General features: G+C 43.2%; 1 protein-coding gene across 3 annotated transcripts in view; it reads right to left on the reverse strand.

Moving 5' to 3' along the window:
- The window catches only part of LOC122542995 (ubiquitin-conjugating enzyme E2 D4-like), a 40,194-nt gene that overhangs the window by 19,395 nt on the left and 9,043 nt on the right, over nucleotides 1–11,756 (reverse strand). Inside the window, exon 1 of one of the 3 annotated variants that reach the window (XM_043681140.1) lies at nucleotides 8,841–8,944. The exons of 1 other annotated variant lie outside the window; for it this stretch is intronic. In XM_043681140.1, the coding sequence (XP_043537075.1) occupies nucleotides 8,841–8,864 (24 nt within the window). In that variant the 5' untranslated portion in view covers nucleotides 8,865–8,944. Of the gene's footprint in view, nucleotides 1–1,759; nucleotides 1,781–8,840; nucleotides 8,945–11,756 lie in introns of those variants that run through there. One more of the 3 variants, XM_043681142.1, reaches the window with a different exon arrangement.

Consider the following 11,756-nt stretch of genomic DNA (forward strand, 5'->3'; position numbering starts at 1 on the left):
AAGTTCCTTAAAAAGCATCTTTGAAGCCCATGACCATTTCCATTTCGAAGGACAAGGACAGCAGATAGATGAGAACACCAACACCTGCAAGGTGTCCTCCAAGCCACTCACCATCCTGACTTGGAAATATATCATTGTTTCTTCACAGTTATTGGGTCAAAATCCTGGAATTCCCTTCCTAAGGCCATTGTGGGTCAACCTACAATACGCGTTATCTAGTAGTTCAAGAAGGCAGTTCACCACCACCTTCTCAAGAGCAACTACCTACAGGCAATAAGCACTGGACAGCCTGCAACAACCATATCCCACAAATGAACTGAAGGAAGTAAAAGATACCCTGGGAAATGGTGATCATAACGTGATAGAATTCAATATCTGGATCGACAGTGAGAACCTTGGATCAGAAACAACTGTATTTAACTTAAATAACAGGAATTACAATGAAATGAGAACAGAGTTGGCTCGAATGAACTGGGCAGACAGATGTGCAGGAATGACAGTAAGCAAGTGGTAGCAGACATTTAAAGAGGTAATTCATTACTCTCAGCTAAAATTCATAACAAGGAAAGATTCTGAGACAGGGATAAACCAACTAGAGCCAATCAAGGGAGTCAAGTAATAAGTTGAAAGAAAAAGAAAAAGCAAATACAAAAGGAAAATGCAGTGACTGCCCCAAAGGCTAGGATAAATTCAGAATCCAGCAGAGGAATAAAAAGATAACCAAGACAGAGAAAATAAATAATGAAGGCAAACTAGGAGAAAGTGAGGACTGCAGATGCTGGAGATCAGGCTGAAAATGTGTTGCTGGAAAAGCACAGCAGGTCAGGCAGCATCCAAGGAGGAGACTCGACGTTTCGGGCATGATTCCTGAAGGAGGGCTCATGCCCGAAACTCATGTCGATTCTCCTGTTCCATAAATGAGGGCAAACTGGCAAGATTTAAATACTTTGTGAAGATCTGTAGTGCGGGAGCTAGTTGGATTCGTTGTTGGTCTACGCGCCGAGCTAGCAGGTTTGTTGAGATGCTTCGACCCCTTTCAAGGTGACATCATCAGTCAAAGGAACTGACAACTCGACTGCTCTGACCACTAGGGTTCTTGACAGCACACAAACCAAGAGCCTAACTCAGACAGTGGGTCGCCAGAATAAAGGATTTGATACCTATTATGTGCAGGACAAAATCTGATGCAGTGACTGCACAAAGCACTACGTAGGACAAACAGGCAGACAGCGAGTGACCTGCATCATGAACACCAATTAGCAACCAAGCGACACAACCAACTCACCCTGGTATCCATACAGACAACAAGAATCATGAGTTTGACTGGGACAAGGCTACTAGGACTGGCTAAGCAAAGAATAGAAAGGGAATTCCTGGAAGCATGGTATTTCTCCTCCGACTCCATCAACAAACTGGGACCCGATATATAAACAGCTGCAATGGAAAACTGGAAGTGGCACCAATCACAAACAGCTCAAACTGAACCACATAAATGCAAAACACAACAGTACAGCAGTGTTTCACAGGAGGCAACAGAGCAACTATTGACGAAGCAGATATAGGAGACAAAACGTGTGCCAACAAACCTAACAGCTCGGTGAACAGCCCAATGAATCCAAACTAGCAAGATACTAAGAAGATACTTTGGACATCTCATTCATACCAAAGAATGTGATGGAGGAATTGAGTAGCATCATCATCACTGGAGTAGCAGTAGTAGTATTAGATAAACTAACGAGGCTAAAGGCAGAGCAGTCACCTGCATCCTAGGATCCTCAAAGAGGTAGGTACGGAGATAGTGGATCCATTAGTTTCAAGTTTCTAAAAAACTCCTTGGATTCTACAAAAACACAAAGATTTTTAAAAACTGACAGTGACCCCGCCCCCATTCAAAAAGGAAGAGAGACAAAACGTGGGTGACTATTGGTCAATTAGCCGGTCAAGTATTAGAATCAATTGTGGAAGTAACAGTGGGACATTTCAAAAATTATATTCTGATCAAGCAGAGTCAACATGGTTTCATGAAAGAGAAACTGTGTCTGATCAGCTTATTGAAGTTTTGAGGAAGTTTCAACCAGAGGAGACAGAGGAGAACCAGATGTGTTCTGTTTAGAATTCCAGATGCATTTGCCAAGATATCTCACGAAAGACTCAGTCATAAGTTAAAAGCCCATGATGTTGTCAATGGTATATTGGCATAGATGGACAGTATTAGCTCATGGGCAGGAAACGGTGAGTGGGACTAAAGGTTTTCTTTTTCAAGTTGGTGATCTGTGGGATTCCACAGGTACTGGTGCTGCGACAACAACTGTTTACAATGTATATTAATGACGAAGGAAGGAAGCAAATGTACTGCAGCCAAATTTGCAGACAACACAAAGGTGGAAAGGCAGGTTGCACGAGGGATGCAAACAGTTTTGACAGATACTGATAAATTAACTAAATAGGGAAAGTCATGAGAAAAAGTGAAATTGTTCATTTTGGAAAGGAGAACAAAAAGAGAGGGAAAAGCTGCAAATAGCTGCAACAAAAAAAGGACTTGATGTGATGTGTGCACAAACACATGCTGGACACCAGCGCAGCAGGCAGGCTAATGGAATGTTAGCCCATCGGCATTGGAGTAGAACAAATAGAGGTCTTACTGCAACTGTACAAGGTGCTGGTGAAACCACATCTGGAGTACTGAGAGCAGTTTTGGTCCCTTTATCTAAGGAAAGATATCATTTCACTGGAGGCTGTTCAGAGAAAGTTGACGCCGGTATGGAGGGACTGTCTCTGAGAAAAGGCATGAAAAGGGACTCTACTGACTGGAGTTTAAAAGAATGAGAGGATATCTCATTGAAGCATATTGGATTCTGAAAGGGGCTTGACAGGGTAAATGGTGACAGAATATTTCCCTTCATGGACATGTCTAGGAGCAGAGGATATAGTCTCAATTTACGGGTGCTAATTAAGTCTGCGATGAGGAGGAATTTCTTCTCTCACAGCATTGTCTCTATTTGGAAATCTTTGCCACAGAGAAATGTGGGGGCAGAGTCCTTGTGTATAATTAAGGTTGAGATACATAGATACTTAACAAGTAAGTGAATCAAGGGTTGTGGGTAAAATGCACGAAAGTGGACATGAGGAGTGCTGGATCAGCCATGATCCCATTGAACAACAAAACAGGGTGAAGGGGCTGTCCATTCAATCATGTTCTTATTTCCTATCGTCTCAAAGAGCTTGCTTGAACATTCTCATGATAGGAGTTTGGTAGCCAAGGGCACAAGACGAAGCTAAAGCGTTTTCAGCCAGAGGTGCCAAATGAATTATCTTGTCATGGCAGCCTTCTGATATTCTCAGTGTTGCAGAACTCAGTTCACTGCCAATTTGTTTTATCCCAGGTAATAACAAAAAACAGTTGAGTGCACTGGATACAATAGATGCTGAGACATGATCCTCAATGAACAGCTGCTCATTATCGTCACTGATACCTATCTGCATGGAAAATGAAAAAAGCATGTCATGCCAACAAAAAGCAGAACAAATCAAATTACCACCCCATCAGTCTACTTTCAAGCATCAGCAAAGTGATGGACAGTGCCACTGACAGTGCAAATGGGTCACATCTAGTTTTCAGATAGATGGTTTGGTGGGGCGTTTTAATCTCAGGACAGCACTGCAAAAAATTAATATGGTTAGGCCATTGACACCACTCTTAGGTTGTGATTCCTCAGAACAGTGTCAAAGGCCTAACCATGTCAAGTTGCAATAAAGATCTTCTCTCCATTAGGAGGTCAAAAAACAGGGATGTTTGCCGATGATTCACAATTCCTTCGAAAGAACTAGCAGTCAGTGTCAAAGCAGCAAGACTTGGCCAACCTTTAGCTTTGAGTTCAAGGGTAGCGAGTAAGATTCATGTCATAAAAGTGCCCAAGTGGTCCGAGGAGCACCAGCTCACAGTAGTGCAAACTCTAAGGTGCATTGCAGTAATTCGCTGTGGCTCTTTCAATTGCATCTTCCAAACCACAACGTCTCTTATCTCAAAGAACAAGGGCACTGGACATCAACTACACATTTCAGTCCATCCACGCTATCTTGTTTTGAAAAAAATCAATTGCCAACTCTGGGTTGTTAACTAATCCAACTTTTGGAACTTCCTCCCTGACAGGTGTGTAAATTCCTCCACCCTAGTTCTGAGTGCAATGGCTCAAGGCTACACCACATTCTAAATGGGAATCAAGACAAGGTGATTACTGCTGCTTGCAGCAATGCTAGCAACAATGAAAACAGATGCCTCTTTGAAAGATGCAATGACCCATTCACTTGCTTCACACCCAGACTGAAGTAAATTCTTTCCTTTCACGTATTTGGAAGTAATTATTCAATCTGCATCCATGGCCCCGACTGCCACTGCATTCCAGATTACAATTAATGCAGTAAAGCTTCCTCACACTGTCTCTGATTTTTTGATTTTTGTGTTTAAGAGTTGAAGAAACCTTTCTTTCACATTAGATAGGGTACAGGAAATTTGACTTGGTATTTTAACGGTGCTGTCCCCACCCAGGAGTGTCTGATGGGGACGGTGTCAGGGGGTATCTTTACTTTTTTGTTTCTATCCTTTGCTTAAAAGAGTACAGAGCTGTTGTTCAAACAGTAGGTCTGTGACCAGTGCTGTGTTGCAAGGCTCAGTGCTAGGTCTACTGTTGTTCATCATTTATATGAATGATTTGGATGAGAAAACAGGAGGCACAATCTGTAAGTTTGTGGATGATACCAAAATTAGTGGTATAGCTGACAGTGAAGAAGATTATCTAAGAGTGCAACAGGATCTTGATCAACTGGGTTAGTGAGCCAAGGGATAGCAGATGGAATGCAAGGTGTTGCATTTTGCTAAGACAAACCAGGGCAGGACTTCCAGTTAATGGTAGCGCCCTGAGGAGTTTTGTCAAATTGAGAGACCCAGAGGTGCAGGTATATAATTCCTCAAAATTGGTGTCACAGAAACACAAGATGGTGAACAAGGCATTTAGCATGCTTACCTTCATCGATCAGGGCATCGAGTACAGGAGTTGGGATATCATATTATAACGTACAAGACACTGATAAGGCTACATTTGGAGTACTGTTTCTGTGCTGCATGACTGTATGTCTCTAAGGCCTTGACAACTTCCTTCAGCATGCTGCTCTGGACTAAGACACACCACCATCTGAGGCAAAAATCACATATACTTAACTTTCAAGAGTTGTGTATCATATGCCAACATCTTTCAGTACTTGCCTTTTCTCCCAAACTAAGTTATGAGTAAGTTTACAAGCTAAACTCGACCGGTCATATTTCTGCTCACGTTACCAGTCCATTGCCTTCTGAAATAAGTAACTGACATTCTAATTATTTAACACAGGACCAATTTTGTAAAGTCTGTAAAATGTCAAAATATGTCAAATTATGCCTACATGTGCAAGCCCAGGAAACCAATGAAAAAGCAAAGATCTTTGATTCAACTCCCAAGGAACAGTTGTCAAAAACCACTGAACCACTCCTCTTTCCTTCGATTCCTTAGCCAATCCCAAATCCACACTGACACTCTCGTGGCTGTTAAATTTAATTGTATAGCCCAAAATCTAAAATCACTGTTCATAATTGTTGAATACTAAGTTTGGGCTGTGGTGAGACAAGATAACCTCTGGCTGGGCTCATCTCTGCTCCAGTTCTAAAGAAGAGCCACACTGGACATAGCTGTATTTGTCCACAGATGCTGCCAGACCCATTGATTTTCTACAGCACTTTATGGTTTTATTTTTGTCCTGGAGAGCCCAGTGGGAAATGGACACCATCAGATCAAAGACCTTGAAAATGAAGTCGTAGCTGGACAAGGTGGTGAAAAAAGCACCTGGATGCTTGCTTTCATTGATCAGAACGTTGACTACAGCAATTGGGATGTCATGTTGCAGGTTACAGAACATTAGTGTGGCCACTTCTAGGAAAACTCCATACAATTCCGGTCACTCTTTTAAAGGAAGGATGTTGTTAAACTTGAGAGGGTGCAGAAAGGATAATGCTGGAACGAGAGGGTTTGAGTTACAGGCAGAGGCTGAATAGGCTGGAGCTTTTTTCCTCTGGAGCGTTGGCAACTTAGGAGTGACCTTATAGAGGTTTACAAAATCATGACAGGCATGGATAGGGTGAACAGCATAGGTCCTTTCCTGCGAGTGGGGGAGTCCAAAACTAAAGGGCATAAGATTTAAGGTGGAAGGGGAAAGATTTTAAAAGGACCTAAGGGTTAACTTTTTTCATGCACAGGGCAGTGCATGTATGGAATGAGCTGTCAGAATAGGTGGATACAATTAAATATTTAAAAGGTATCTGGATAAGTATACAAATAGAAAAGGCTCAGAGGCTAAATACTGGCAAACGGGATGAGATCAGATTGGGAATGACTAATCGGCGCAGATGAGTTGGACTGAAGGGTCTGTTTCTATTCTGTATGACTCTGTAATTTATGGAACAGAAAGAATACCAAGGCTTTCTGTAGAAAAACCAACTGATTTCTTTCCTGCCAGGCAAGCATGTGCCTTATCAATTTACATGATCAGCTGCATATTAAGTTACATGGCACAAATACAAGCTGCAAATTTGAACTGTATGCACATATCACAAACTCAAGATAATGTCAAATTCAAGAGAGTGAAAAACATTGTCAATTCTGATGAAGAGTCACCTGGGATCACAATGTTACCCTCTGCTTTCTTCCCACAGATGTTACCAGTCCTGCTCAGATCTCTGCTGTTATGACATATTTGTGTGGCAGATGCTTACTGGGTCAAGTAGATCCCTTCCTCTCACCTTGCATACATTCATAAATATAAAGATTGGAAGAGGGGAGAGAAGAAAGAAGGAGACATCGAAGATGTGAAGCTCGACATCCTCTTGACACTTACACCTCCTTTGATCTAAGACGTAGCCTTCTAACTTCACTTGGTTTTGCCTGTCACTACGACATTTGCTTGGACTCTCAGCTCCATTCTGGTTTACTCAAACTTCTAACTCATGCAGGAGTATAAAGATGTTCCTTCCTTAAACCCCTTGCCATTGTCTCCTCCATCCTCACTGCAAACGACAAGTGCAAGGAGTCCATAAACTTTGTTGTCAACATGATCAGCTGCCTCTGTCACTCCCTCCCTCCCCCTAACTCGCTGAACCAAACTTCCTGCAAAGCACTCCCATGCCCTACAGTCTGAACTCGCATTGTGTCTCTGCATCAGTCTCATCTTGTTCCAAAGACCCAGCTCCCTCAACCCTATTCTTCCCTTCTTGATCGGGGATGGGGGGTTGTGGTCAGGGACAGCATAAAAAGCAAAAGAGAATACTTATAATGTGGTAATGAAGAGCAGTGGGAAACCAGAGGATTGGGAAGCTTATAAAGACCAACAAAGGGCTACAAAAAACGAAATGATGAGGGGCATTAAATATGAAGGTAAGTTAGCCAGTAATATGAAGGAAGACTGTAACGGCAAAAGAGAATATTGGATTGCTGGAAAATGATACTGGAGAGATAGTAGTGGGAAACAAAGAAATGAATAATTACTTGCTGTCAGTCTTCATGGTGGAAGACACAAGTTATATCCCAAAAATTCAAGACAGTTAGTAGGCAGAGCTGAATACAGTTGCCATCAGCAAGGAGAAGGTTCTCGTAAAACTGAATGGCCTGAAGGTGGATAAAAAGATAATGGAGGAGTTAATGGTGACCTTTCAAGAATCGCTAGAATCAGGGAGGAGTTCCAGAGGACTGAAAAATTGCTAATGTGATAACCCTGTTTAAAAAGAGGACTAAGACAAATAATGGAAAATTACAGACCAATTAGCCTAACCTCTGCCTCTGGATAAGATTCTGGACTCCAACGTGAAGGATGAGATTTCTGAATACTTGAAGTGTATGGTAAAATAGGGCAAAGTAAGCATAGATTCATCAAGGGGAGGTCATGCCTGACAGATCTGTTAGAATTCTTTGAGGAAGTAACGAGGAGTGCCAACGGATGTTATCTACCTGGGTTTCAAGTAGCCTTTGAAGAGGTCCCGCACAAGAGGCTACTGAGTAAGATAAGAGCCCACGGTGTCAGAGGCAAGGTGCTAGCATGGATAGAAGCTTGGCTGTCTGGCAGAAAGCAGAGTGGCGATACAAGGGTCCTTCTCAGGATGGCAGTCGGTGACCAGTGTGTTTCGCAAGGCTCAGTGTTGGGACTACAACTTTTCACTTTATACATTAATGAAGGAACCAAGTGCATTCTGGCTAACTTTGCATAAGATACAAAGAAAGATAAAGGGACAGGTAGCATTGAGGAGGCGGGGAGGCTGCAGAAGGAGTTGGACAAGTTAGGAGAGTGGCAAAGAAGTGCCAGATGGAGGCAAAAGTGAGAGGTCGTTCACTTTGGTAAGAATAAAAGTGTGGACTGTTTTCTAAATAGAGATAAAATTCATAATTTTGAGGTGCAAACAGACTTGAGAGTTTTTGTCCAGGATCTTCTGAAGGTAAACCTGCAGATTGTGTTAGTAGTTAGGAAGGTAAATGGAAGGGGGAAGAGGGGTAGGAGGGAGAGGAGTGGCTGCAGGGCGGAGGAGGAAGGATGTGGTGGTATGAGGCGAGGATTCTGGGCCGCTGTGAGCTCAATCCTGGGAAGGCTCTGCCCTCATCTCCGTGCTGTCCCGGCCGCTGTAGGACGAGGCCCGTCTGCCAGAGCCAGAGGCACAGACCGGGAACCTCTTGTTGGATTGGTCCTCTCGCTTTGTGCTCAATGACAACCGGTACCCAAGGCCCCTCTCTCTGTCTCGCTGCTTGGAGCCGGCCCCCGGCCTTGCTCACCTTCTGGATCCGCCTGAGCGCCATCCCGCTGCGGGCCCGAGCCTCGCCGTTCAATCCGCTCCGACTGGCTCACGGAGGCCCTGGGCGGTCAGTGCGCATGCGCTGAGACCTCAATGCCGGGCCCGGCCACCGGCCGCGCAGGCGCCAATAACCAGCCAGCGGTCCCAGTGCGGAGGAGCACGTTGTATCCCCAGCGCGGAGCTCCGTGCCTCGCCCCTACCGTGCTCTTGAGCGGATATCCCGATTCCCTTCATGACCCCAGCGCGCAGCTCCAAAGTCTCCCCAGATCCTCCGGTCCAGGCTTCTACAAATTCCCAGAATTAGCCTTGAGCCGGAATTCGCGATTCAAACTCTGAGAAAGTAAGGATTGCAGATGCTGGAGATCAGAGTTGAGAGTGTGGTGCTGGAAAAGCACAGCACATCTGGCAGCATCCGAGGTGCAGGAGAATCGACGTTTCGGGTCGGAGCTCTTCATCAGGAATGAACTCTCACTCCCAGTTATTGGTCCTCTCTGCACCTCCACGCAACCTCAAGTTGAGTCATAGAGATATACAGCATGGAAATATACCCTTAGATCCAACTTGTCCATGCTAATCAGGTATTCTAATCTCGATCGATTTACCAGCAAAAGTGAAGACTGCAGATGCTGGAACCCTACCTCTTCCTATAACATTTAAAAGTCATCTGGATAAGTATATACCATCTTCCACCACTTCCTCTGATTGCTCATTCCACACACACACACACACTACCCTCAGAGTGAAAAAGCTGCCCTTTAAAATCCTTCCCCTCTCATCCCGAAAACCCCAACCTAGGAAAAAGATCTTGTCTATTTACCCTACCAATGATTTTATAATTTGGAGACGCCACTGTTGGAGTGGGGTGTACAAAGTTAAAAATCACACAAGACTAGGTTATAGTCCAACAGGTTTAATTGGAAGCACACTAGCTTTCGGAGCACAACTCCTTCATCAGGTGGTTGTACTTATAAACCACTGTAACGTCACCCCACAGCCTATTCAGCCTCTCCCTACAACTCAAACCCCCAGTGCTAGCAACATCCTTGTAAGTCTTTTCTGAACCCTTTCAAGTTTCACCACTGTTCTTGTTCAAAAAGACGTCGTACTTGCGATTGGTTTGGGGATATGGTTAAATGTGGTTCAGTCCACTGCATTTTCACCATTTCTGCCAAGTTCACTTTCCAATGCACTTGTGAATGCCTCATTTGAACCTTCTCCCACCATATTTCCAGGCCATACATTCCATACACAGTAAATAGTTAGGGTGAGAAAGTTTGGATATTTCAAATCTATTTTCTTTTTTCTTTTAGAAGCAAGAACAGCTTTATCTCATCCATCCATGGTTTCTCTCAGCCACATTCTCTCCAAGGAGAACAGTCCCAACTTCTTCCTGAGGTTTCTCATTTCTGGATCCATTCTCACCTATCCCTTTTGCACTTTGTTCAAAACATTCCCAACTTGTCCTATTACGTGGCACCCATAAATGTACATAAAACTTCAACAAACACGTATCTTGTAGAAGTTCCACATGACCACCTTTTTCTTGTCCTTTACAGCCCCATTAAAGCCAAGAATGCTATGTGCTTTATTAACTGCTCTGTTCATTTGTCCTCCACCACCATCAGTAATCTGTGCACGTACACAACGTTTACTCCTTCACTAGATTTAGAATTGTGCCCGCAGAACAATCATTCACCCTGCACTGGCCCATGTCCAGGTTCATTTCCCAAACCTGTTCGGACTGCCTCCACCTTCACTTCTGTTTGATTTATCAAAACCTTTCACCACTTTAATGACCTCCAATAGGCCACAACCCAGCCTTCTCCTTGCAACACAAAAACAATTCAGCCCGTTCTCTATTGAGGGTAATTATCCACAGTATTCCCACAGTTCTGTTTCTGCATCACACAATTTGATTGGTTTGTGAAACAAAAATCATTCCTTTGAAATTGATTCTGACTACTGCATTTTCTATTTCTTGATGCTTTTGTTCTGAAGATTGAGACCTTTCTCAGCACCTCCATGTTAACTGGTCCACACGTCCATGCAGGATAGCTCCTTTGCTAGACACAAGAAGAATATGACCAGTCTGCCAGTGTCTGATACAATTCCTAGTTGCTATTTTTACTTTTCACAGCACCTGTAGTGCCTTCCTTAACTTTTTTTCAAGCAAATTTATCACCGTGACTCTGCTTTCTGCCTTAATTTGATTTATCAATTATCTCACTTTTCTGTATTCCATTGGTGTCTTAATCCACATTCCACTCTTGCAGAAAGTGAGGACTGCAGATGCTGGAGATCAGAGCTGAAAAAAGTGTTGCTGGAAAAGCACAGCAGGTCAGGCAGCATCCAAGGAGCAGGAGAATCGACATTTCGGGCACAAGCCCTTCTTCAGGATTCCTTGTAAATGGTCCATGATTTTGGGGCATATCTTATGTTTCAGTTTCAGTGTGTTTCTTTATTCAAACATGACACATCATTATTTGTTGCGTTTTTCAGTAATGTTTTTCTCTATTTGCAAGTACGCTCAGAAAATCTACTGATTACTGTGAAGTGTTTCCACTGGATTTATCTACCTTTTATCTTCTCTTGTTCAACTCACATTTACTCAATTATATTTCTTGTTATACTGTTCATGATATTTACCTTATTTGCGCCTTTCTCAATCTGGGCATTAATCCTTATAATGTTTTCATTATTGTCAAAATCTTCTCCCCGTTATCAATTGAGAGAGTTTTGGTTCACTCCCCAAAGCTCAATCTCTGTCTCTCTTTTTTCTTTTTACATAGCATATAATAATTCAAGCAAACCCCCCTCCAATAATGAGCAATTGTGAATCTGCGTTAAAGTATTTAACATAACTCCCCTCTACAAGGTGGCTTGGGGGAGGGGGGGG

The sequence above is a fragment of the Chiloscyllium plagiosum genome, chromosome 42 (assembly GCF_004010195.1).
Source record: "Chiloscyllium plagiosum isolate BGI_BamShark_2017 chromosome 42, ASM401019v2, whole genome shotgun sequence".
In the NCBI taxonomy this organism is placed as follows: Eukaryota; Metazoa; Chordata; class Chondrichthyes; order Orectolobiformes; family Hemiscylliidae; genus Chiloscyllium; species Chiloscyllium plagiosum.